The sequence below is a fragment of the Eucalyptus grandis genome, chromosome 2 (assembly GCF_016545825.1).
Source record: "Eucalyptus grandis isolate ANBG69807.140 chromosome 2, ASM1654582v1, whole genome shotgun sequence".
In the NCBI taxonomy this organism is placed as follows: Eukaryota; Viridiplantae; Streptophyta; class Magnoliopsida; order Myrtales; family Myrtaceae; genus Eucalyptus; species Eucalyptus grandis.
Genome location: NC_052613.1, coordinates 27,198,689 through 27,226,268, shown reverse-complemented (window position 1 = coordinate 27,226,268; position 27,580 = coordinate 27,198,689). Strand labels below are relative to the sequence as shown.

At 38.0% G+C, this 27,580-nt stretch overlaps 2 protein-coding genes and 1 long non-coding RNA gene across 3 annotated transcripts in view; 2 read left to right on the top strand and 1 right to left on the bottom strand.

Annotated features, from left to right (window-relative positions):
• The first annotated feature begins 7,906 nt into the window (after positions 1-7,906).
• Positions 7,907-10,167, top strand: LOC104434754 (flap endonuclease 1-like). The gene is made up of 11 exons (XM_039306678.1): positions 7,907-8,058; positions 8,143-8,259; positions 8,372-8,430; positions 8,610-8,672; positions 8,774-8,824; positions 8,913-8,961; positions 9,087-9,134; positions 9,285-9,350; positions 9,432-9,482; positions 9,784-9,903; positions 9,970-10,167. The coding sequence occupies exons 1-11, from the start codon at positions 8,047-8,049 to the stop codon at positions 10,051-10,053; spliced, it is 720 nt and encodes a 239-aa protein (XP_039162612.1). The 5' UTR covers positions 7,907-8,046; the 3' UTR covers positions 10,054-10,167.
• A 1,322-nt stretch (positions 10,168-11,489) lies between these two features.
• The window catches only part of LOC120290428, a 52,327-nt gene continuing 36,236 nt past the window's right edge, over positions 11,490-27,580 (top strand). The window contains exon 1 of the long non-coding RNA XR_005548423.1: positions 11,490-11,834. This is a non-coding gene — a long non-coding RNA (uncharacterized LOC120290428). The remainder of the gene's footprint in view (positions 11,835-27,580) is intronic.
• On the bottom strand, positions 21,266-26,056 carry LOC104426273 (disease resistance protein RPV1-like). The gene is made up of 3 exons (XM_039306675.1): positions 23,505-26,056; positions 23,121-23,408; positions 21,266-23,020 (listed from the first exon to the last, which is right to left on the bottom strand). The coding sequence occupies exons 1-3, from the start codon at positions 24,522-24,524 to the stop codon at positions 21,440-21,442; spliced, it is 2,889 nt and encodes a 962-aa protein (XP_039162609.1). The 5' UTR covers positions 24,525-26,056; the 3' UTR covers positions 21,266-21,439.

Below are 27,580 nucleotides of genomic sequence, written 5' to 3'. Positions count from 1 at the left end.
AAATGGTTTTTTCACACTTAGATTCTAACTTGAGTAAAAGTTGTTCAACTTCGACACAGTGCCAAAGTTAATTTCGCTTCTGGGCCTTTTCTAAGTGCAACGTGCGCCAGGCTTTGAAATGAAATGATGGAGAAATTTAAAGGTATAAAATTCTTGGAAATTAAAGTAAATTATAATGCAAAGGAAAAGTGAACTTCCAGGAAGATGCTATGGAAGCGAATTAAACGAACTTACTGTGAATTTGCCTCTCCCTCTCTCCCTTTTTTTTTTCCACCTGTTTCACGAGAATCTGCCTCCTCTGTTTTTCTTTCTCTTTCTTTTCTTTTCTTTTGCCGACCATAAATTTCTCTCTGTGTTCCTCTTTCTTGGCCGTGGAGAAAAGCTTACACCCTTTTTTTTTTTCCGAGTTCACTTTGGCAATGAATAATTGAATATATGCTGAAAAATTGCTGCTCCACCTGACCGAGAATCCTCTGCTTTTTTATGTCCAGATTCTCTTGTTTCCTTTTGACCGTTAGTTCCTATCCTCGGATGCCAAGATTGCTCCCTTCGTCAAGATGGAAACTGCACGCTCCTTCCTTCATTGATTCTCCTTTGCCTTTTCTTCCATTTTCGACGCGTGCAGCTGATAAAAGACCTTTCATATCATGTGTTCAGACTGGAATTGGCTTCCAAAATGGGTGTCGGCCGACTGCAATTTCCCTTAATCGCCCTTGGCTGGCCGCGTTTCCCTTCCCTTCAAGTGAGTTCAGGACTCATGGGCCATCTATCGGCCCAATCCCCAAGAAACTCATAGCCGGATCCATGCTTTGTTCCTTGCCAATGTTCTGTGCCCAAAATTTAAATGTCCCTAATATCTAAATGCAGAGTAATACAGTAACAGCTGCAAAAGCAAGATTGTGCAAGATCGATGTTTTTGTTTAGGGTCAAACTCTATCAAATTCGATCCTCATTTTCTTATTAAATGAATGAGAAGGCTTCCAATGAAAATTTGGATGTCAAGAATCAAATCAACATTAGTTAGCTTAAGCTTGGAGAAAGTAAAGAATAACCGACTATTCTTAATGAGCAAAAGTCGAGAAAGTGACATTACACAGATTCCATCACCGTTTAACTAAAATGAAGATGATATTGATCATTTTAAACTAATATAGGAAAATAATTAAATGATAAGGAATCATGGCGTACATTAGACAAATTTAGGGATATACTTGAATCAATTGTTTGATTAGATATGACATGGACAAACTTATACTAAAGTTCAAGGGCCAGCAGTTTCATTAAAAGAAAAATCTCATGGACAACTTTACTTGCTTTCATATAAAATGGGGAAGGTAAATTTTCTTGTACTTGCTTGAATCTATATGTACTAAAATGATTGGATGGTGATTAGTCATATGATGACGTGACATGCTTGGGAATTTAGTTCGTTACGCTAGGGTGCGTTTGTTTGTGTTTCGTTAAAAAATTGTTCCGAGAAACGTAAATAGAAAAATTATTTCTGTTTTGGAGAACAATTTTTGATCGAAAGACGAGTTTGGTAAACTTGTTCTAGGAATAAAAATGAATAGAAACATGTTTGGTAAATTTGTATTCTTTTTTTGTTTCTTTTAATTTTTAAATATTTTTATTTTCTTTTTCTTTTTTTCTTCTTTTTGGCTAGTCACCGGCCTCGGCCATGGCCGGCGATCGGCCAACGAGGGCCGACACCTCACCTGATCCGGCGAGGCCAAGCTCGCCGAGCCTCGCTAGGGGCCGGCGATGCTCGGCCTCGCCGAGGGGCCGGTGACCCTTCGGCGAGGTCGCCGGCCGGCCAAGGCCGCGCGACCGGCCAAAGAAAAATAAGAAGAAAAGAAGAAGAAAAAGTATTTCTTGTGTTTTTGTTCTTTCAATTATTCAAAAAGTGTTTCTAGAACAAAAAAACAATTTTTTTTGTTTCTTATTTTTGTTCTAATTTTGTTCTCGGAACAAAAAAAAATAGATTTTGAACAAAAATGCAAACAAACGCGTTTTTGTTCTTTTATTGTTCCTGGGAACAAAAAAACATAGAATCTGTTCTTGAACAAAAAAAAGAAACACAAACATGCAGGCCCTTAGTTGGCATTGTTAGGTACTGAAAATTAATCTTTTTGTATCGATTTTACATATCTATTCAATATTAAAAAGCCACTTCTCATTCTTTTCTTCGTTTGTGAATTTCAAGAGTTTAAAGATTTAACCTTAAAGTTCATTGTGAAAAAGTCAATGCTTGCCACCATTATTCATTCATATGCAAAAGACTATAATCTGGTACGCAAGACCGAATTCTTTTTAATTTTTATTGTTATAATACGACAATTGATGTAATGTTCATTTTGCTTGAGTTCTAAGTTCTAACGTTTGTCTCACTCATAATACCACACAACCATTTCTTGATCTGTAGTGCTCGTAATTAGTGCATGCACATATCTTAAAATTCATTCATTGATTTCTCAAGTATTGCTAATGACGTCTACGAATATATCCAAGACCAATTCCTTTTTAAGGTTTTTATCCCACATTTTTCAGAATAGTTAATTTATGTGAATTCATAATACCAACTACGTAACCTCTATTTTCTATTGAATATATTTAGATAGTTATGCTAATATGATATATTAGAGATGTTTACCGCATGAAGGTCCTTTTCTTAGTAATTTATTTATTGCTTTAATGATCGAGTGTTAAATTCTTATTTGCGTACCTGCATAATCACTCATCATATGTTAGTGGCTTAAAGTTAAAATTGACCAAAACTGCTTGCACAACATTTTTGAACTAAAGAAAAATGCTACTGAAAGAGCATTAAATTTATTTTAAGTAATTAAGTCCCTGTATCAATAAATCTTTGGTATGCAAAAGTAAAATTTTTTACCACATTTTACTTGGGTTTCTAGTCAACACATAATAGATTAGTGGCATTTCCTAAATAAATTAATTTTGCATATTTAAATGATTTAAATAAAATCCCAAAATTGTGACTAGAATGACCTTGGTAATGTCTGCGTTGAGCAATGGCACATCTCTGTTAAGATTAACCATTTGTCCCCACTTAGTAATGCATTAATTTTCTCTTGGTAGTTTACTTCAAGAAAGGTTGCGACACCAATGAATTCGTGGCCACCACCATCCTCTCAGCTCATGAGAATTCAAGATTGGTTGTTCAGATTGAATATCTCGAATTTGACATGGGCCGACACTTTGAATATCTCATCTAAAACATTAATTTATATTATCCATTTTCTCTTCCCTACAAATATATGGGTAGAATAATACTTACAATTTGTCTATGATTGTGTGATTGTGTGGTTAGGATGCTTCTAGGCGTATTTTCCTCCTAATCGAGATTTAGAGTGTGAACTCGCTGAGATTTATATCTCACCCCATCGTTGGCTAAATTTTTCAAGATCGTTAGGTGGAGGATTTGGAGCCGAAAGGAGGTGACCTGAAGTGTAGATCAGTTAGGACCGCTTCTTTTTGGAAAGCCAGTCTTTGTAGTCTTTTGGTCATAGACCTTATACATGACTCAGTGTGTATATAAAAGCATGTTTTGTTTGTAAATATGTTTCCTGCTTTTCTGTCCCAAGCTATTGATGTTAGGGGATTAGTAATTCGCTTTCGTATATGCAATAACAAGAATGGGTCGGCGACTCGTCCAGGGGAGTTGCAAAATTTTATCAACCATCGAGAGATGGACACGCGCTCAAGGATTGGGGCCTGACAAGAACTCTTAACAACAATTGTTCCCCACTCCCCCAAATCAGTTGTTTTTATCCCCTCTACATCACTTACTCTTCACCCGCTAAGGACGCGTTTGGTAATGTTTCTGTTCAAAAAATTACTCAGGGGAACAAAAATAGAAAAACTATTTTTGCTCCGAGGAACAATTTTTGAAACGTAAGAAGGCATTTAGTAAACTTATTCGAGAATAAAAATGAACGAAACACGTTCGGTAAATTTGTGTCTTTTTTTTTTTTGTTTCTTTTAATTTTTAAAATTTTTTTATTTTTTTTCTTCTTTTGGCTGGTCGCCGGCCTCGGCCATGGCCGGCGACGGCCGACGAGGGGTCGGTGACCTCGCCTAGCCATGGCGAGGCTCGCCGGCCCCGACGAGGCCGAGCCTCGCCGTGGTTGGGTGAGGCTCGGTCTTGCCTTGGTCAAGCGAGTTTGGGCTCGCCTAGCCTTGCCCCACGTCGGCGAGGCTCGGCCTCGCCTTGGATCCGGGTGAGCTCGAGCTCGCCCGACCACCGAGCCCAAGCTCGCCCTAGCCGAGGTCGGCGACGCGGCGGGTTGCCGGCCCTCGACGGCCGATCGCCGGCTCTCGATGGCCAGTCGTCGGCCATGGCCGAGGCCGGTGGCCCAGCCAAAAGAAAAAAGAAAAGAAAAGAAGAAAAAAAAAGAAGAAAAAGAGAGGAGAGAGAAAATTTGTTCTTAAAAATTATTCCAAACAAGAAACACGTTTTCTTGTTTCTTGTTTGTTCCAAATGTGTTCTTGGGAACAAAAATAGATTTGGAACAAAAACACAAACAAACGTGTTTCTGTTCTTTTTTTATTCCTTGGAACAAAAAAACATAAATTTTGTTCATAAACAGAAATAAAGAACGTTAACAAACAAGGCCTAACTCTCCAAGCTCCACTCACAAAGGTATGTGAGTACGAGAGACTCACGGATCATAACACAGTCAAGCATAACATTAATTGGAATCAACCTTTTTGCATTAATTCGCATGTCATTACGGTAGCTTTAGTCGATATTTAGCAATGGGACTTCGTTGCTTCTTTAAAGAAGATAATGCATCTTTTCAGCCTATCAAAATTGGCACTTGGCATATTTATGATTAGATTTCTAGCATATGTTTGTGGTGATCACATGAAGGTTACTTCTTTTCAAATGATTACTTTAATTTAATAAATGCATACTACTTTAATTTAATTAAAAAGCACCATTTAGTAAATAAGTTTCTCATACTGTGTTTATAATAAGCCACTTCATACTTGCAAACACAACAATTGATCCAAAACTTGTGCATTGCAGATTTTCAACTAGGGAATGTACATAATGGCAACATTTGGATGAAATATATTTAAGATCCAATATAACAAAAAATTAAAATCTAGCAATCATGTAAAATGAGAAGTCATGCTTGAAATATTGTTTGTTACTGAAGATATTTGATTATAATTAAATTTGTCTTAGGCTTTAATATATAAGTAAACCTTAAGATTTTAATAAAGCAAAGATAATTTCGCAAATGATTTATCAAGTTCAAGTTCCGAGTTAATTATCCATCAAATAAGGATGATATAATTATGTATCTTTAATAGATAACATTGGGATTAAATTTGAAATAAGTGCAATTTTCGTAATTAACCTATAATCAGGTTCGGACTTTGAAGTTTCCAATCATAAAATCTCAGTTCCTTCAGCAATCCTATATAAGGTTTTGTAAGTTGCTACTCAATATATCTGCTTGCATTCCATTTAAAATGAAGGCGTTTGAGGCTGTTTTAAGACTAAAAAAGTTCACCTTTTTTTCTACTTTTGTTGCTATTTTTTCTAATCCAACCATTGTGGACGCATCATTTTTTTCTCATTTGATTTTTTATACTATCTTTTTAACTTATTTATGACTTTTATTAAAGTGTTTGGAGAATATAATGCGTTTTCTATTTTCATACTTTCATATTTTATATTATTAAAATATTTCTATACTATAACCAGGACCAAGATCTCGGCCCGAGCCTGCTTGGGCCCGAAAGTTGGACTGAATCAATTCGGGCTTTTGGGCTCCTGGGGTTTTTGCTCACCCCTGGCAATAATAAGAGATGCAAATTATTTGAAGACCAACAATTTTGTTCCAATTACTCTACGACGTGGTAGTAATAACTTGAACGACTTTTTACTTTGAATACATAGACTTTCATTTATTAGTTTTATATGTTTTGTAAACGAAAAAAATTCTAATTTTATGACCTTGCAAAAAGTAATATGTATAGAAATTTATGGATTAATCAAGTCAAAGAAATCTCACTCCTCCAAGATTATGTCGTAAAACACATAAATCATCTAAAAAAAGTTGAGAGCAATAAATAAATAAGTATTTCATTTATTTAAGGGGCAATCATCAAATCACAATTACCATGAAATCACAATAAGGCCCAAAATCAGTCCAACTCCAATCCAATAATTATGCCCCTAATCCTGCCACATGCCGTCCCATTTGACTTGTCACTTGCTGAAGAAGCATCACATCCAACTTTGCGCTTGACTTCTTCCTTAACAGAGACCTTCTCTTCGATCTCAGCAAGCTTCATCACATTGGTATTCGCACCAACGTTTGCTTCTGTCTTCACACCCTCTTCTTTCTTCGGAGTCGCAGTCAGTTCGGTCTTTCGAGCCTCGCCGCACGTCTGGCTTGCGTAGCTTCTGGAGTAGCGGCTTTCTACTCTCCATCTCTTCCCTTCTGTTTTATGTATCTTTCTGCTGCAAGATTTGAACTGTAGATTTGAAATGTGCATGACGGTTTTCCCACTCGAGAACCGTGATTCAAGAAAAGCTGACGGGCTCTTGCGGTTTCCAAATGAGCAATTGAATTGGTTTCATTTCGATGGGTCTATTTTTGAGGTTCGAGAACTGCAAAGAACAGCACAATTTAGACTTTGCTCATTATTGGTGGGACGTTTTGCATGCCAAAAGCTTTGGCTGTCGTGAAAACTCAATTCGAGAATTACGTTAGCAACACGCAAAAAAGAAAAGAAAAAATCAACCAATTATAATAACTAATGGTAAATTGATATAGATTTGAAGTAAAAGTTAAAACTTTTCTCAAAAAAATATTTGCGAGAAGAATAAGATAGTTTTTCAAATTTATGCCATCATATGTGTCGAGTGGCTAAGTTTCATTAAGAGTTCAAGTTGGGCACTATTATTATTTTATTGAAATGATACAATTAAAACCTTGAATGTATTGATATGATATGATTTAGTCATTTTGGTGATGATATGCCTAGTTTTGCCGACGTCGCACGCTGAGAATCCTAAGTGGTGCTTTTTTTGCATTCTGTTTATCTAATGAGACGATAATGTTGAACCATGTTAGAAAAAACTAAAATGTAAAATCTAAAACATAAAAAGAAAATCCAAACACAAAATAGAAAAGAAAACCCCAAAAGTAGAAGACATAAAAAAGAGAAAGAGAATGGAACTGACATGGGTTCTGTAGTCGTAGTGGTCAACGGCCCTTGCAAAGCCTTTGCGGTGGCTAGCAATTAAAGCTTATCTGGTAACATTTTTGTTTCTCCGTTATTTATCAAAATAAAAAAAGAAAATTGAAACGTATTTGTGTACGTTAGTCAATATTTCTATTCAATTAGCTTTCCTATGATATTTCACCACAAGAAAAGTCGTGATAGTGATGCATCCATTGCCACCACCATCACCCTCATAGCCATCAAAAATTTAAGATTGATTGTTCCGATCAAATATCTCAAATTCGACATGAGTCGACCCTTTGAATATCTTATCAAAAACATGAAGAATCATTATAATAGTCCATTTTCTCTTCTCTATAGACGTATAGGTAGAGTAGTATCTTGGCTAAATCAATAAAGTACATAAACAATCCACATCAGTCAATTAATCAATTTCGACCTTCACGTGAATTCAACACTCCATTCCACTCAATTACTAGAAGTTATTAGTATCAAATGGCAGATTTAATTTCGATATTTTGGAAATCTGAAGAAATCATAGAGTACGAATATGCACGTCACACGAGTAATACTCCCGATACTTACATGTCATAACAGTTGCTAATTCAAATGGGCCGAGAGCTTATAACTAATACTTGAAAAAAACCAGTCGCGACACCTGGGCGTGACTCCCACGGTTCACCCCCCCGCGAACGCGATGGTCTCCAAATTAGGCGAGAAGCGGAAGAGCTCGAAACCCTGGAATTCAATTCATCCCAAGCACCTTCCCTTTCTTCCCTCAATTTCCACTGCAACAATTCTCTCTCTCTCTTCGATATGGGCATCAAGGTAGTTTCAGTTGGACCTCCGTCTCCTTCAATCCCATCATTTTCCATATGTTGTTCATCGAGTCTCGTCCACTGATTTCGATAGGGACTGACGAAGCTACTGGCGGACAATGCCCCGACCGCCATGAAGGAGCAGAAGCTCGAGAGCTACTTCGGCCGGAGGATCGCCGTCGATGCCAGCATGAGCATCTATCAGTTCCTCGTTAAGTTGCTTCTTTATGGATTGATGCCTGCGATTGCGCGTTTCGGTTTGTCGGTGGGGATTTGGATTTTGAGTGTTGGCGTTTTTTTGGTTCTTTTGATTGGTGGATTAGGTTGTGGTTGGGAGGAAGGGGACTCAGATGCTCACCAACGAGGCTGGTAAAGTCACCAGGTACACTGGCATTGTGATACTCCATGGAAATAAAATCCACTTTGCTCGAGTTTCGTATAGTTTATGACTGAATTGTCGACTAGCCTTCTGTTTTGATGCTTCAGATGTTATCTCTTGGACTCGGTTTTATGTAAATGAGATTGACTGTGAGCTGCCTTTCGATTTGTTTTCCCATGTAGTCATCTGCAAGGCATGTTTTACCGGACGATTAGGCTGTTGGAGGCGGGCATAAAGCCAGTGTAAACTTTTTTTCTTTACCTCCTGTGTTTTCATTGGGATAGAATGCTAGAAGAATGAAGCTCGTGCTTCTCTGAATTATGTTTTGTTGTTGTTATGATGGCTCCGTATTTGATGGTCGACCTCCTGATTTGAAGAAGCAAGAGCTGGCAAAACGGTACTCTTAATATTATGTAGCCTTTTCTTTTCTATTTTTTGAAATTATCTATGAATATGTTTAGTTACCTTGATGAGTCTCTGAGCAGTTTTTCGAAGAGGGCAGATGCCTCTGAGGAGTTGGCAGTAGCCATTGCAGTATATGCATCTCTCTCTCTCTCTCTCTCTCTCTCTCTCTCTCTCTCTCACACACACACACACAAGCACCCAGAAACACTGAGTACAAAAATGCTCAGTGAGCTCTGTATTTATTGTGTCTGCAGTCTCAGAACAAGGAAGACATAGAGAAATTCAGTAAAAGAACTGTGAAGGTTGGTCTCGTTTTGGTTTCCTTACGGTGCGATATTTTTGTCTTATTCGATGTGAAGTTTGATTTTGTCTCTGTTTTCCAAGAAAAACCTATCTACGTAGCTAACTGGATTTGTGTGCACTTGTGGTACGTGGCTTTGATACTCTTGCAGGTGACACAACAGCACAATGATGACTGCAAAATACTAATAAGGCTTATTGGTGTCCCAGTAGTTGAGGTTACTATTCTGTTTGAAAAGTTTGTTCTTTTTTATTTCTAACAAAAAGTTTAGATAACAAATTCAGTTTTTGTCCTTTAGGCTCCTTCAGAAGCAGAGGCACAATGTGCTGCACTTTGCAAAGCTGGAAAGGCAAGTATCTTCCCATTTGATTGTCTTCTGATATAGAATTGTTCATTGTTTTCCCATGATAACTGATCGTTTAACTTAATGTAAACATGATTTAATTTCCTTTTTCACTCACACGTATTCTTGTTCACTTGTCTAATGTCTTCTTCTGCGTAGTCATTTACATTTGGTATGTTCTTTAGTAAGCCATCTTTGTCCAAGGAATTTTCGCTGACTTTGAATTCCTATCATTGCTTAATTGTTGTGTGGTAACCAAAATTAAAATACCATGAATGGTGCTTTCGCTGTAATATTTGTTTTTCAGGTTTATGCAGTTGATTATGAAGACATGGATTCCCTTACTTTTGGAGCTCCTGTATTTCTTTGCCATTTAATTAATCCCAGCTCAAGAAATGTTCCAGTCATGGAATTTGAAATTTCCAAGGTACTTGGAAAAGTTTATTCATTGTGATTGCTTAAATTTTTTTTTTCTCACTTTCCTGACTTTTAGATCTTGGAGGAGATGAATCTGGATATGGATCAATTAATTGACCTCTGCATTTTCTCTGGATGTGATTATTGTGAAAGCATTTGAGGTGGACGTGATATTGTTGCAGTGCTCTGTTAACTGTTTTATGCTATCTCATATCATGTTTCCCTCTCTTATTTTTTAGCTTGATGATTTCAGTGGCTTTACTTTGGAATGAATTTATCAGGTATCAGAGGGCTGACTGCTCTTAAGCTTATCCGTCAACATGGTTCCATAGAAAACATACTAGAGAACATAAACAAGCAGAGGTGCTTCTTATACTCTTATCTTGTCCCCTGACTTGTAAGCAAAATTAGGCAGCAAAGTTTCTCACTGTAATAGTCTTGGCTGCTGAATTCCTTGACTTAAAAAAATTATCTCTCAAACTCAGCTGGCATTGAAATATTTAGTCAACAATTTGAAACTGAAAGATCATTTGCCACCAATAGATTTGGGCTGGCAATCAGTGCATCGGCCATGCCACCTCATGTGTTGATTTACCATAATACTTCTATCTATTCTGGTGTCTGCTTTTTCTGTTCCTTCATCTCACTTGAACAAAATCATATCGTTTCTCTATCCTTAATACCCAGAGGTTCTTTGCATTACTTGGAAGTCTTCATTCAGTTCGGTTATCCTTCTTAAGGAAATGTTTCCTTGTTTTTTTAATAGGTATCAGATACCAGATAATTGGCCCTACAGTGAAGCTCAACTGCTTTTCGAGGAACCAATATTTTCTTCAGAAGAACAACCTGAGATAAAATGGACTGCTCCAAATGAGGTGGTGGACCATTTTCACGTTGGGATTTACTTGTGACATTTCACTTTTTGAATTTTTGACTTATTTCCTAACTGATTTTTATTTCCATTTCAAGGGCTTAATTTCCTTTGTCGTGAATGAGAATGGGTTCAACATTGACAAGAGTGACAAAGCTATGGCTTTTATCTTCAGTAATATGTTGGACAGTTGCCTACTGGAGGAAGTTGCTTCTTTTCCTCTGAAGGAGAGAGCACACATGTTTTCAATGTTGTTTTACCATGTGTATCAGGCGATGGAGAAGATTAAGGCCGCTAAGGATGAGTCATCACAAAGCCGGTAACTAAAGCTTGAACAAATGAAAGTGACTTACAAGATGCACTTTCCCTTATCCAAAGATTCATTTCTTTTATTCTCTACGGATTAGAATCATTCTTTAAGCCAGCTAAGAATCTGTCTGTACCTGCTAAGAGGAAGGTATGTCATCTTGATATCTTTGAGTACGGAGCACCAGGAATTTTCCTTCTTTCAATGTATGTGAAGGTGTAATATCACACATTGCTCTGGCAAAGAGATGTCTTCAGATGCTTCTTATGATGGGTGAATGGTAATCTCTTTAACTCACTTCGTGCCATTGATTGCCCTAATGGTGCACAAATTTTCAAATCTTTGCGATCATTTTTAAACTTTTGGTGATAGTGTTGTAAGTCAAAGGTAGCATGTTGACATGTCCCTGTTGCTTTTACGCGATTACTCTTATATAACTTTACTGATGTGCTAATGGTGTTGCGTCACCCTATTCATGAGATCAATTAGATAAACGAAAGCACCAATGTGCTTATACAGATCCATTAAGAGTTTCGGCCTGATTAACTACTGTAATTGCACTGGATGACAGGGAAGCAAATGCACACTTCAATTCCCCAATCTGGCATTCAAGACTAAGACATTTTCTACACAAGTCTCTGTAAATCCCCAGCCCAGGTTTCATGGCAGCTTTAAAATGCCAACCATGGTCCTGGGTTTGAGGAACTTCAAACAACCATTGAGAGTTGTCTGCCTCCTGACATGGATCTAAATGATGGTGAATGTAGGAAACTCTTCTCATCACCGGTCATAAACTTACCGGTCACAACTTCAATCAATGGTCTCATTCTATCATGATTTTCGTTTGCGGAAAAGGTAAAGAAGATTACCTAACTGGAGCTGCCGTACAACCTGAGGAGACGAGCCCAAATTATCGAACATGGAAGGTGGAAAATAACATGGTGATGTGATGGCTGCTGAATTCAATGACAAATGAAACAGGGGAGAATTTCATGTACTACAAGACAGCAAAGGAGATTTGGGATGCTGTTCATGAAACCTATTCAAACAAAGACAACACCTTAGCCATATTCGAGATCAAAGGCATTCTCCATGATCTAAGGCAAGGAGAATCTTCTGTCACTGATTATTTTAACCAACTCATACGTCATTGGCAGCAACTTGACATGCTGGAAGATATGATGTGGAGTTGTCCTGAAAATAGCAAGCGGTACAAGCAGATTCAAGATCGAGAACGCATCTACAAATTTTTGTTAGGTTTGAATCAAGAGCTTGATGAGGTACGTGGACGAATTATGAGCATAAAACCCCTACCTAGTGTACGAGAAGTTTTTGCTGAGGTCAGGAGAGAAGAGACTCGACGAAAGGTGATGCTTGGTTCTTCAAACAACCAAACCAATCCGGCAAATTCTGCTCTAATAGCTCGAGGATCTCAACCATCCTACAGTCGAGGCAGTCAATCAAACAACAACAACCGGCGAAGGGGTGGTCGTCCATGGTGTGATCATTGCAAACGAACGGGTCACACAAAAGACACATGCTGGAAAATTCATGGTCAGCCAGATGATTGGAAGCCATCAGCCTCACATCCTACTCAAAATCGAGAGAGCAGAAGCAACGTAGTCCAAACCGAAACAATCGCTTCGGTAGATTCAAGTCCCTTCAACAAAGAGCAACTGGAGATCTAAAAAAGCTGCTACGAGATTCAGTTCAGAAGGCAACCCATCCACAAGGGGTTAGTACAGCAACGTAGCACAATGAGGTAATTCTCTAAATGCCTTTAGTGCTAAACAGGAGAAGATCACCTCTTGGGTTGTAGACTCAGGAGCATCCGACCACATGACCGGAGATATCACGGTGTTCAATGAGTACAATCCATATCAAAATGGCACTAGTGTTCGAATTGCTGATGGTTCTTGCTTAAAGGTGGCTGGTGTTGGATCAGTGGTTATTTCAAAAGATATAACACTGAATTTAGTATTTTTTATTCCCAAACTCAGCTATAATCTCATCTCCATCAGCAAGTTAACCAAAGATTTAGGCTGCATTACTAAATTTTTCCCACACTCATGTGAATTTCAGGTTTTGAATTCGGGGATGACAATTGGCAGTGCTGAGATGGATGTGGGTCTCTATCTTCTGCGAGTTAATGCCTTAGAATGGAAAAACAAGAAGCTGTCATGTGTAGCATCTTGTGCTAAAGAAGAGATTGACGTAAGATTGTTGCACTATAGGTTAGGTCATCCAAATTTCTCATACTTAAAAAGGTTGCTACCTTCTTTGTTCAATAAAGATTCAATAAAACTTCAATGTGAGGTGTTTCAATTATCCAAACATACTCACAGTTCATATCCTTTGCAACCTTATAAGTCTTCTCATCCATTTCACATTATTCATAGCAATATTTGGGGGCCTTCTCGTGTCCATAACATTTCTGGTTCTAGGTGGTTTGTTACTTTCATTGATGATCATACAAGACTCACTTGGCTCTTCCTAATGAAAGAAAAATCAGATATTGGCCAAATTTTTCAAACCTTCAACCTAATGATCCAAACCCAATTCAGCACAAAAATCCAAGTATTCAAAATAGATAACGGGAGAGAATACTTTCACTCATAGCTCGGGTCATATAAACAACCATGTTATCATACATATTAGCTCTTGTGTAAACACTCCACAATAAAATGGAGTAGTGGAGAGGAAAAATAGACATCTTTTGGAAGTTGCGCGTTCTCTCATGTTAACCACCCATGTTCCTAAATACTTTTGGGGAGAAGCAGTGTTGACAGCCACATATCTCATCAATCGTATGCCTTCCCGTGTCCTAGATTTCCAAACACCATTTCAGAGTCTACTTCGTAACTACCCACATATTTGTTTTACCTCACATATCCCACTCAAAGTATTCGGTTGCACAGCATTTGTTCATATAAATCAGCAACATCGTAGCAAGCTGGATCCTAAGTCCCTCAAATGTGTATTTCTAGGATACGCTCCAAATCAAAGTGGATATAAGTGTTATAGCCCACAAACAAAGCATTTTATACCACCATGGATGTTACCTTCTTTGAGCACCAGTCATTTCACTCCAAAATACCATTCAGGGGAGAGTTGTGAGGAATATTATTTTTGGGACACTTTTCATTCACTCGGGTCACAACAAACAAATACCAATTATGCTTGTCTTCCATGTCTACCCATTCCAACATTTGAGAGTCATCCAACATCTAAAAGTCTTTCGTGTCTACCCATTCAAGATGCTACACAAGACAAAACTAAAGAGGCAATTGTCTATTCTAGGCGGAAAACTCAAAAGGAGTTGGAGGACCGTATTACATCGAAGCCGGCTCAAGAGACAAACCTAAGTTCAAGATCCACAATAGATGAAGGTAATGCTCCTATAAGCTCAGAAAATTTTGCTGTAGATGATTTTGATCAGCCCATTGCTCTTAGGAAAGGGAAGAGACAGTGCACTCAACATCCCATTAACAATTTGTGTCTTATGAAAAGTTGTCTCCTAAATACAAGGCATTTGTTTCAACGTTGAGCAACATTCAAATTCCCAAGAATATCCATGAGGCACTTGCTCAATCCAAGTGGAAAAAAGCGGTTCTTGAGGAAATTCATGCACTTAAGAAGAATAATACTTGGGAATATACAAAATTGCCAACTGGAAAGAAATTGGTGAGATGTAAGTGGGTCTTTACAGTTAAGCACAATGCTGATGGTAATGTTGATCGTTTCAAGGCAAGGTTGGTTGCTAAAAGATTCACGCAATCATATGATATAGACTATGAAGAAACCTTCGCTCTGGTGGCCAAACTGAACTCCATTCGGGTGTTGCTCTCCCTTGCAGCTAACTTGGACTGGCCCCTACATCAATTAGACATAAAGAATGCCTTCTTGAATGGGAAATTGGAGGAAGAAGTCTTTATGGAGGTTTCACCGGGAATTGACACTAAAGAGAGCTTCAAAAGGTATGCAAACTCAAGAAATCCTTATACGGCCTAAAGCAATCACCCTGTGCTTGGCTCGAGAGGTTAACAAGGGTCGTTAAGAAGCTGAATTTCATTCAATATCAAACAGATCATACAATGTTTGTCAAGAAGTCAGCTGAAGGTAAAAGAGCAGTAATGATTGTATATGTCGATGATATAATTCTAACGGTGACAATCTGGAGGAGATTGGAAAACTAAAGAATATCTTGGCAGAAGAATTTGAAATTAAAGAACTAGGTCAACTCAAATACTTCCTAGGTATGGAGGTAGCTCGGTCACAAAAGGAATTGCAATTTCCCAACGCAAATATACTCTTGATCTTTTGAAGGAAACCGGTATGCTTAGATGTAAACCAGCTGACACGCCCATGGATTCTACAAATAAAACCGAGATGGAAGAAGAAGGACCATTAATGGACAAAGGGAGGTATCAAAGATTAGTTGGCAAACTAATTTATCTCTCACACACTCGGCCAAACATTGGTTTCGCAGTAATTATGGTTAGTAGATACATGAACCGACCAACAGAGAAACATATGCAGGCAGTTTTTTGAATCTTACAGTACTTGAAGAAAAGTCCTAGAAGAGGACTCTACTTTAAGAAAACGGATGAAAGAAACGTGGAGATATTCATGGATGTAGATTGGGCTGGATCTCTCATGGACCGAAGGTTGACAACAGGGTATTGTACCTTCATGTGGGGCAACATGGTTACTTGGAGAAGCAAGAAGCAACCTGTTGTTGCTAGGAGTAGCCCTGAAGCGGAGTTTAGAGCAATGTGTCAAGGAATATGTGAAGGCATATGGCTGAGAAGAATCTTAAATGAACTAGGATTCACTAATACCAATCCTATGTCATTATTATGTGACAACAAAGCTGCTATTGAGATTGCCAAGAACCCGGTTCATCATGATAGAACAAAGCATGTGGAGATCGATCGACATTTCATCAAAGAAAAACTCAAGGAAGGAATCTTGAAACTCTCGTATGTTCCGACCAATCATCAAACAGCGGACAAACTGACCAAGGTTTTATCTAGAAATAGTTTCGAGACTCTAAGGTGCAAGCTGGGTATGATAGACATTCATAACCCAGCTTGAGGGGGAGTGTTGAAAATTATAATCGGATTTTCTGGTTATTTTGTTTCCAGATTTTCCAGATTTTCCAGATCTTCCAGATTTTCTAGATTTTCCAGATTTTCCAAATTTTATTTTTTCAGATTTTGTTTGTTAGCTTTTAGGAATTTGTTTATTACGTTTTAGGGTGGTGTAGCAGCTATAAAAAGGTTAGATACCTCATGTAAATATTCATTCTCTTGAGAATAAAAAAACTCAGAGCAATTTCTCCTAAATATCTTCACTATTTATTGAGCAAGTCCTGACTTGTAGATGCTGTTTGCCTGCAGTTGGAAGCAAGTTTTATGCTTTCCTTTCCTTAAAAATGGGTCATGTCTTATGGTACCGCAATTTTGGGAGAGAGTTGTATAAATTTTAATTGGGAGGATGAAGTTTGCCCTCTATGCTAGATCGACAGGGGTACCTCTTTTCGGGCAGAGTGCATGTTAGTGTTCCTTTTACAGTGTGTATCTGCTATCCTAAGGATTCCATTTCTTCCTTGGATTGTACATTTTACGATATTTATATATCACTGATACATATTGTATATCATTGTCATCCATGGACCAAGAAACCCCACAGAATGTTGTCTCCAGGGCTGGTGGTGGTAAGAAGAAAATAGTTTAGTCAGCACGTAACAAATCATGGAACGGCAGAACCATCGACTTCTAAGACACAATGAGGATGTAACATGCATACTTTTCAAATCTATTTCTTTTCCTACTTATGCACTTCAAATTCATCAGAAGTAATTTTGTCATGTGTATCTTTGTGAATATTTAGTTTTTTATTTACTAATATTTCCATTTCTATTATTCTAACTAGCAAGATTATGCTCTACAAAATCCACCTTTTAATTCCTTGATATGAATCAATAGAAGAAATTTATTTATTTGAAAATATTTTATTGTTTTAAATTTTGGAGACATTTTAAATTAGATATCCATGTAACTTAGAAGTTGAACATTTTGGAGTTATTTTGTACATATTTACATGCTAGTTTAAAAAAACTAAACTTGAATACTATCGTTTTTTGTTTTTTTTTTTGGTCAGTAATACTATCGTTTAGTAGCAAAACATAATTAGGTCATTCATTGTACTTGTATGTAAAAAGTATATAAATGGATAGGCAATGTTATTTACAAATGCATCTTGAGATACATTCTCGTTATTTTTTTCTTAATTTTAAATCTATAATAAAAAATAATAAATATAATAGATGATGCACGCGTGTAGGTTTCACCTTGACAGTAAAGGAAATTTCCAAGGATTTTTATTAGGTCAACCAACAATGTGAAAACTTACCAATGATATGATTTCAATTTACTTGCATACATCATACAAATACAAACAAAATAAATCCCTAACTGATGATAAGATTCTAGTTTACTTAGATATATCACACATTCAAATAATATAACAAAACCAATCAATGATAGTATTTGAGTTTCTTATATACATTGCACATACTAATAAAACAAATGACCTAATTAAGGATAGGATTGCACTTTAGTTATATACATTACAAGTTAATAGCATATATGAACCTATACGAATAAGTTGTTATGTAGGTTCACATACCATTCTTTCAAACCCCATAAGCTCCTAAACTCCTCCATGTGCATATTCATTTTAAGCTCGTTTCATCTTTCCAACCTCTAATTTTCACATACTAATTTTTCCATTCTTTCTCTCTCTCCTAATGGTGGTTCCATATTTTATTATGGTATGACTTCAGGTTTGGGTGCTCTTCCCATCACCTTCCTCTTGAAATAGAAGTCGATGAGCTCTGCATTGTTTGGGTCAAGAAGAAAGCCGCGGAGAAGAGCTTCTAATGTCATTGCGAAACTCAAATATTCTCATGTTGTAATCCCATGAAGAGTTTCTTCAGAGACTACAATCAACAACCTGCACAGCATCATGCAAACAGCTCAGCTGCGCCAAGATCATCTCAGCGTCATTCAAACAATTCAACCTCTCAAACACCAACCGAGCATCAGAGTAAATCATAGCGAAGGCAGTAACATCAAACATTAACTCCACATTTGATGCAATTTACTTTGATGTTGCTGAGTTGGTGTTTCAGGGGTTGAGTTGTTTGAATGATGCTGAGGTGGTTTTGGCACTGCTGAATTGTTTGCATGATGCCGTCCAGATTTTTTATTTGTTGTGTCTGAAGAAACTCGTCATGGGATAAAAACAGGAGACAGCAATCATGTTTCACGACGACGTTAGAAGATATTTGCGACTGGTTTCTTGCCTTGTTTTCATGCACGCGGAACAAGGAAGAAATGAATACAAGTCGTCTGTATGAGACTGACATTGCAAGCTCCACACCTGATTCATCCTTAATTGGTGGGGCTGATTGTCTAGTTGCCCTTTTTATTCTCTCTTATTTGTGGAGACTATCAGTGTGTGTAGCCTAACTCTTGAGATCTCTTCCTCCTCGTCAGCCTAAGTTGAAATTTTGGCATTGTTTAAGCGTTGCCTTCAGCTTCATTTTTTTGGCCGTTGGAAGACTAATCCGCACCACAAGACAAATAATTTGGCTCCGCCTCCACGTCATTGCAGTGCTCCCCACGGTCTCTGGTCTCCGAGAGGCTCGCACTGCTCTGCAACGTACGAAGCCGTTAAGTCTCCGGGACGATATTATTCTTGGTTGAGGTCATATGCCGAGCTTTGCAATGTACTACTCTCTTGATTAAACTCCAGCATAAGTGCCAAAACTTGACACAAATAGAAAATTAAGTATCAAAATTTCACACTTCAATGTCAATTCTTTTTTGAAAACTGAGACATTCAAGTGTCAAGTCCGACGAAGGTGACTGGAAATCCGATGTAGCATATTTTTAATAAAATAAGTGGTCCACATGGCATGTTGGAAAGTTGACTCAACAATGAAAATGCAAAACAATCTTGTTTTGCCTCAAATATCAAATTTTAATGTATACATTAATTAAAATAAATTAAAAGAATCAATTTTTTTTCTTTCTTTTTAAAAAAGGTGCAGCAGCATTGGCCCAGTCTGGGCGAGGTTTGCAACCTCAGGCAAAGGTTGGTGACACTCGTCAAATCTAGGGGAGGATCGCAACCCTCATAGGGCGAGGGCTTGCAAGCTCTCACCAGCAGTTGGCCAACGACAGCTGGTCCCCCTCCCCCAAACAAAACCTCCGTTGGCCTTTGCCGGAGATAGCAACTTATGCTTAAGAAGAAGCTGTGTAGTGCTCAAAAGCCCGATAGCAACATATACTTGAGCATTGTCTTCCGCACACATATCTCTAGAGATCAACAAAATATCATGTGCTCATGTTGATAGTTATAAGAACACTATGCTGCAACTCTTGTGTCATTAGGGAGAAAATCAAACACGATGAAAGTATGCGTTTCTTGTCATGCCTAAGAAAAATCACATTTGCTTGTAATGAAGTTGCAAGTAAAAATTGATGGTGATAGAAAAAGTAGCTGCCTAACAGAAGAATATATCCTAGCATGGTTTCTGGGTAACGATTGAGAAACATCACAAAGTACACAACAAATCAGTGGGTGTGGGTAAAATGTGAAGATAAGTGATGAAGATGACATCAACGACAACAACTACAAGAATAACAATAAGAACAATAAGAACAATAATAACAATAAGAACAATAATAACAATAATAATAACAACAACAATAATAATAATAACAAAAAAAAAAAAACAAAAAGTTTCTCGCTAAGATTGCATCAGAATAGTAAAGAGGGATGAAGTCTACTAACAAGTGTAATGTCTCTTCTCTACCAACCATTTTGCTCTATCTCCCATGAATCCCTTATGCCTTGTGTCAAACTCTTTTTTTTTGTAAATAAGCCGTCTGAGAATGAAGCAGAGCAAAAATCAAATTTGTCCTTCTAATCATAGCACGACACTCACTAATACCATAGTCTATTAAGATATACATATGAGTGCTCCAACAATTTGGGAATCCAACCATTTGGAAATCCCCAATTAGTTCAGCTGACCGTGACCCACAAAAGGGTTTTAGGAATAGAAGTTTACTTGGCAATATCAAGGGTTCTGAACAATACCCGTCTCACATCCCTGGAAAAATATGTAAAAACTCCATTACTTCAGCTGCTGCAGGAAGTAGTCCATATCATTCTAATAAAATTGATTTGATATATCATTATGTTTTTATCTCAAAAGCTATCATATCAAGACCAAGGCATCATTCTCATTACCAAGACGAGTATTCTACTTGGTCCATTGCAAAATGATCAATATTAGAGTCTAGCTAGAAGAACTAGTGTATTGCTAGCAATGGTCACTATTGGGACAACTAAACTTGTGCAAGATTTTTACTTCAATAAGGAATATATACTCCCAATAGTAGCAAATAGCTCATATTTAACCAAGAAACAAAATATATGATATCCATAGACAATAAACAATATAAGTTGGCAAATATGACATACCAAGCCCAACACACAAATGACTAACTAAAATGGATATGGAAAATGTAGCCACCATGATGAAGCACCCAAGTTTTTAGCAAATTGTTAACAGTAATAATGATGATGATGATAATGACAATAACAACAACAATTCGGCAGTCAGCATGTAATTTTAAAAGCAAAGTTAGAACCTAGTAAGATTTATTATTTAAATGAGAGAATAAGATAAATCACACTACTATTCTTACACAAAGGTCATCTCATGTTCTCCATCTTCTGACATTTTCTTTTTTCTTTTTTCATATTTTGCTTTTGAACTTGATAATAATTTTACATGCCTAAGAAAAGAGGAATAGATTCAACCAGTTATACTTGCCCCTTTTTTGGTCTGAAGAGGCCAAGCCATATTATCGAAACTCTAAGAACAAACCTTACGGAACCAAACCCTTGAGACCATAAAAGACAAGATAAGGACACTTGCCACTATTGATGAAGTTGTCGAAAGTGAGGATACTGTTGTTCCACATTGCAAGATTGAACTCCCTAAGCCCTTTAAAGAGTGCGAACAGAAATTTCTTTTCAAATGTGGAGTTTTTATCGTTTGCACAACAAATCAAATCAAAACTGAGATGTCCATTTGCAGAGTTTTCCCAATTAGCTCAACACCAAAAACTTCACCCATCAAACCTATGTAATAAAACGCCATATCTAGATCTGAACAGGGAAAGAGGTGATTGCACAAACATTTAGTGTGCAATTTAGAATTACCGGTGCAAGTTCTGTTGCAAAACTTGGTGTTGCTTATTCCAGCTGCCGATGGGGCCCCTAGAGGCGACGGGGACTGTGACTGAAGTAGCGGCGACTCGGAAAACTAGGCAATATATTCTTCACACCCAATTTCCGCACCTTTAAAGATTCCAAGTTGTTGAGAACTTGCACGCTTTTTAGCTTACGACAATATTGTACTTCGAGCTCCGATAGCTTTTTCAATTTCGATAGGTCTAACATTCTCTCCACGGAAGGGCAATTGACAACTGATAGGGAGCAAAGCAATCCCAATTCTTCAAGGCCACAAATCTCGACTAATGAAAAGCAAGCTACCATACTTACCTTGTGTAAATTCTTCATGCGCGACATATCAAGTACTTCTGGAAGGAACTCACACCAGGCCATCTCTAATAATCTCAATCTTTTCATTTCCAGCTGCAATGGCGCATCCGCTTTTCTAAGCTCACAGCGCTCCATACGGAGTTCCTCCGACTCTACATCAAATATACTAGAGAATTCTAGCGAACATCTATAGAATTTCAAGATTGACAAGTCTTTCAAATTTGAAAAATCCAGTGATGGTGTGGTCGCCAGATCTCGAAGTTGTAACTCTCTTAAACTAGACGGGAGCTGGGGGAGGAATTGCAAATATTTGCAGCACAATTTTAGTGTTTTAAGCTGAGACAGCATACCAATGCTAGTGGGAAGAGTGGTGACAAGTGTTTTGTGTTGAGATAGGGCACCAATTTTAGTGGGAAGAGCTTGATCTTCCTCCTGCCAATATTCCTCCAGCTCATATTTCCTCTCCTCTGCGGAGGAACACCAGCAATTTTTAAGGCCCCACCTCAAACAAGTCAAACTTGGAGGAAGTTCCGGCAATTTTTTAAGCTCAGGACATTTTTGTAGCTTAAGTATTTGGAGATTAGAGAGGTGACTCAGTGTGGTGGGTAATCCAGATATACGTGTGTCTGATAAGTCTAGGATTCTCAAACGAGAGAGTCTCCCAATTTCTTCAGGGATTTCATTGGTCAAGTTGCAACATCCTCTAGCATCTAACTCTTCAAGCTTCTCTATCAGCCCAATCGTACTTGGTAATTTTGTTATCCCTCTTATGCCGTTTATCTTTAGTACTTTCAATTGCTTTAGATTGCTGATCGAATCAGGTAGATGACCAATACTTGTCAATGACAAATGCAACTCGACTAATGATTTTAAATTCCCAACCGAATATGGAAGTTCCTTTATCTTTGTGCAATTCAATAAATCTAGCCGCCTAATTTTCACCAGCCCTCCAATTGAGTATGGGAATTTGTTGATTTGCCTATTTGGTACATTGAACTTCAACAAAGATTGCAAATTACCAAACGTTTGCGGAAGTTCATGTAGCCTATTAGGCATGACGATCTCTGTCAAAGCTTGTAGACATCCTATTTCTTCCGGCAACTCTCGAAGAGAAAAACAATTCTTCAAGTTCAAAGTAGTTAGGGACTTCAATATACCAATGGATGGGTCAACTTCAATTAACTGGTAACACCCTTCAAGAATCAATCTCTCCAAGAACACCCACATAGATAAATCAGGTGTTCTCCTTAAGTATCTACAGTGGCTAAGATCTAGTACTTTAAGTTTCCTTGTTGCCTGCAAAATAATTTGATAAAATATATAGTAAGAAACTACTTGTAGGAAAAAAATGACAAAAGAAACCATATGCATATAGGGAGTGGGGCTCGAATCATACTCTAAGTTGTTCCCAGCCAATCCATTTCTCCGAAAAATGGCTCCACGAAAGGTCAAGAATGACTAAGTTAGTTGGATGAAAGTTTGTTGCCTCAAACTTGTCAGAGTAATATCTCCAAGAAAGCCATTTTAAACTGCAGAGAAGATTATTGAAGTCTCCAACAAGCAACAGCCGATCCCCTCGAAAGAACCTCAGCTTTTGTAACTGAGCAACTTCATCACATGTTAGAATGTCTTCATGAAATCCACAATATCCTTCTAGTGACATTGCTTTTATTTTCCTACTTCCCTAACAATGGAAACACAATAGTGATTAATTTACCCTTTTGTAAGAATAGTCTATAACAATTCATCATAAAATAAATTGCCATTCCCTTTTTTTTACCTCTTTTTCCTTTAGAATACTTAGGGCTTCGTGATAGTTCCACACTCTACTACGCTCACAGGGATCGGTGAAGTTCTCTTGACGGACAATTTCCCTTCCAAGATCTCGCACTTGGTCATGCATCCAGAAAGTATTGTCATCTTTGAGTTTTATCAAGGACATACAAAGGAGGACATCAATGGCAATGTGTGGGTGGTATCCACATGCATCCCACATGTAGAAAGGGCTTGTTTTGTCTTGATTAACAAAAAAACAAGCCACATCCAGAAATACTTCCTTTTGTGCAAGATCTAACCTTTCATAAGTTATCCTCAATTTTCTTTGGACTTCCATGGGAGGAGCTTCTTTTAGCTTCTTCAATGTGTCTATCCATAATGCTTTGGATTTACCTAGAAGGGATGAACCTACAATCTCAAGAGCTAGAGGAAGCTTTCCCAAAGTATGGACAATTTCTTCAGAAAGGTGGACACAATGATTTGGTGGAGAGTCTCTTCTAAAGGCATTCCTACTAAAAAGCTTAAGAGCATGACCAAATGTCATTTCCTGTACATCATAAGTGGAAAATTTTGTTGGCTTTTTTACGGGGCCTTCACTTGTTGCTTCTTCCTCAGTCATTAGGACACGTTGATCCCTAGTAGTTATGATAATCCTACTACCAGAACCAAACCAACTACCTTTTTCTGCCAGACATCTTAGTTGCTCCTTCTCATCCACATCATCAAGAACAATGAGAACTTTTTTTTCTTTAAGTACTCCCCCGTTAAGCTTGTTGATCCCATCATTCACTTGATAAATTTGGTCATTAGAATGAGAACCAATGAGCTTGGATAACAGTTGTTTTTGCAAATTTACCAAACCATTATTGCCTTTTGATGATTCCCCAACGTCTACAAGGAAACAACATCGGTCAAAGCTAGAAGATAGTGTGTTGAAGACGATCTTAGCAAGAGTTGTTTTGCCAACACCGCCCATTCCATGGATTCCAAGAAATTGTACACTATCAAATCCCACTTCCAACATTTTGATTATATCTTCTACGCGATCATCAACTCCAACTAGATGTTCAGTTACATTTTCATATGCAACCTTCAGCTTAACTGAAATCGTTCGAATTACTGAACATATAAGATCTCCTTGGCTGCCATAAGGTAACAAACATGTTAGGGATAACTTTATATGCAAAACTACTCCCAAAGTAACTAACTTGCTCTCACATTATGTGGAAATTTGGCAAAAATTCTAGACACCAATACGATTATGATTTTTTGCCAATCTTTCTCCGCTCCCCAACTTCGGTCACCATCACCATTGGCCCCTGCCACTGCACCAACGTCGCTCGCCTCCCTGCACCGTCACCATCGCATTTCAGTGTCGTCGCCCGTTGTGCCCGTTGACTGGCCATCTTGACCTTGCCTCAATTCTCCACGTCACCTGGGTCGTGGTCCTTGCAATTCCGGGGATGGTGTGATCAGCCGTGGGCCAAAGTCAGCGACGTTGGATATGGTCGTCGAGATCCCGGATCCAACTCGCCACAGTGAATGAAAGAGAGAAAGTGTGGGGGCAGAATGGCTCAGAGGCAGCTTCTGGCTGCTTGGTGTTGGGCTGGCGACGAAGAAGTAGCGGTGACTGACGGACGAGCTGCTGCGGTGGCTGGCCAACAGTTTGGTGGAGCTCTTCGGGGATCTATTACTATTTGTGGCTACTGTGTCAGAGACTGAGAATATGAGGAGAGAGAATCAGGATAAGAAGGGTGCGCTACCACCGCAATGGTGCCATTCACTGGAGCTATTGCAACGCTAACGCCGATAGGGGCCACCAGTGAGAATTCCTTTCTCGCCGCTGTAGTGGCCGAAAGCAGCAGCAGCCATTGCCGCGACCATTTTTTGAACTATATAAAATCGACTAGATGAGTAAACTATATTTTCACCAACAATACAACAATTAAACCGAACTGGGAGGAAAACGAAATTTACAGATGGCAGTTGACAAGTTAAAGGCAGTTACCCTTGATCTTTCTTCAAGTTCCATCCCTTTATCTCATCCACCTCCTTGAGAACTTTTTCCCATGACTCCACTTCCGCACTAAACTTTGCCCAGTGCTTTGAAAGAGCTCGGTTATATAAGTCTGTTTTGAGCTTGATGTCTTCAGGTTCCACATCCAAGAAAATGGGCAGAATCTCTTTGTTCTTATTTGATTTGGAGGTGCACTCAACCATATATGTGAGCTCTCGGAGGCACCAATGACTTGAAGCATAATTTTTGGAGAATATGGGAATGTAGATTTTGGAGTTCTCAATTGCTTGTGCAAGTTCACCACCATTTTTTTACCGACACGGAGGGATTCATTGTCCCTAAAGACAAGAACCCCAGCCTCAACCATGCTATGGTAGAGACAATCAGTGAATCCATGACGAGTGTCGACTCCCCGAAAGCTTAGAAAAACCTCGTATTGAGGTCCGGACGATGCTGATGAACTTGTCCCCATCTCCATAGCAGGATCTTTAAACACCACAGGTATCAAATCCTCGCTTTCTCTCAGGAAAGTTTGCTTCAGGGGGTCGGGGGCGACATGGGGGGTAGGGAAAAGGCGTTGCACTTCCAATATCTTGTCTCGGTTTTGGCCAACGAATTTCTCAAATCAATAATAAAATGCGAATTTTATTTTAAAAACGCCATAGTATTAAGAAAAGTACATTAGTAGCTTTTAAGTAAAGAGACTTATCTGACATTGGAATTATGTAATTACTAAATTTAAATTATTATATAAGTAACAATATCTTAACCTTATTTGGAATTAGTTGAATTATTAAAATTAAAACTATCATATATGTGTCATGATCTTAACCTCACTTTTATGAAGTGCCGGTGTTACCAATAAACGCTGTCAAATAATATGAGAGACTGAAAATAGTCATTCACATATATACTTAGTGATAAAATAATGTGACAAACTTTAAACGCTTGACTATGCCCTACCTTTTCAAATAATACTTTGTAGTATATAAATCTAGATCCCAAACAAATATGGAAAGATATATGATATTACAATTTTGTTTTAAAGGACAATCTTTTGAAAGATGCTGACAATATTCTGAATATATGGAGATTCAACAAATCAGGGGAACGTATCAACAAAAATTACACAAAATCAAATCAATTATATGTAGTATCGCGCTCAAAATATGATGATTGTAGTGAAACCAACTTAAGTTTAGAAATTAAATTGTGAAACAGCCTAGATATAATTTAGAAATGAGTTAATGTAGAATGTCACGGACATTATGTTATTGAGTGAAGTAAAAATTAATTTCAATGTACTTTGTCAATCATAAAAAATATCAATACAAGCAACCAATAGAGTGTTAACAAATGTAAGTCAAGCAGTTGGTTCAAAGTTGTTTTGTCATAATCCTACTTTAAACCTTTGGCTACTAAGCGAGACTAATACTGCTCTATGGAATCATCACAGGTGAGCCTTAACTTGATAAACCCACTTGCTAAACTCTGATAATTTTTCCAGCTGGACGATCAACCAAATCGTACATACGATTCATTTCTAAAGTTTCAGTTCCTCAAGCATTAGCTGCTACCAATTAGTGTTGGAACGCGCTTATCAATGGATCGAGGTTTCGTAAAGAGTGGCAAAATAACAATGATATTGAAGAAAACGTATTGAAGGTAGTCCTGTCAGAGTGCCGACTATAGGGTTCCACATCGGAAGTTTACATGAAGAAGAGACAAGCTAGAAATATTGACGCAATCAAACATGACTGACTTGCATGTGAGAGCCATTTGGAGTCGCACGGACGCAGAATGCAGTACTAAAGAACCATACAGAATGACCTAGAGGGACAGAAAAGGCAATAGATTGACCAATCTGGTCGACACTTTTCTCTTTTTCCTTAATCTGAAATGAGGTTTTGATTTATTGTCAAACATCTCGAATTTTTAAACTAGGAGAGGGAATTTCAAATTCCCATTACCGAGGTTGGGTTAATGGCGGGCTTCTCATCCATCTAGTTATTTATATATTGATTTTGGCTTTGTTGTTTTGACACTAACATGACCATGTGCCA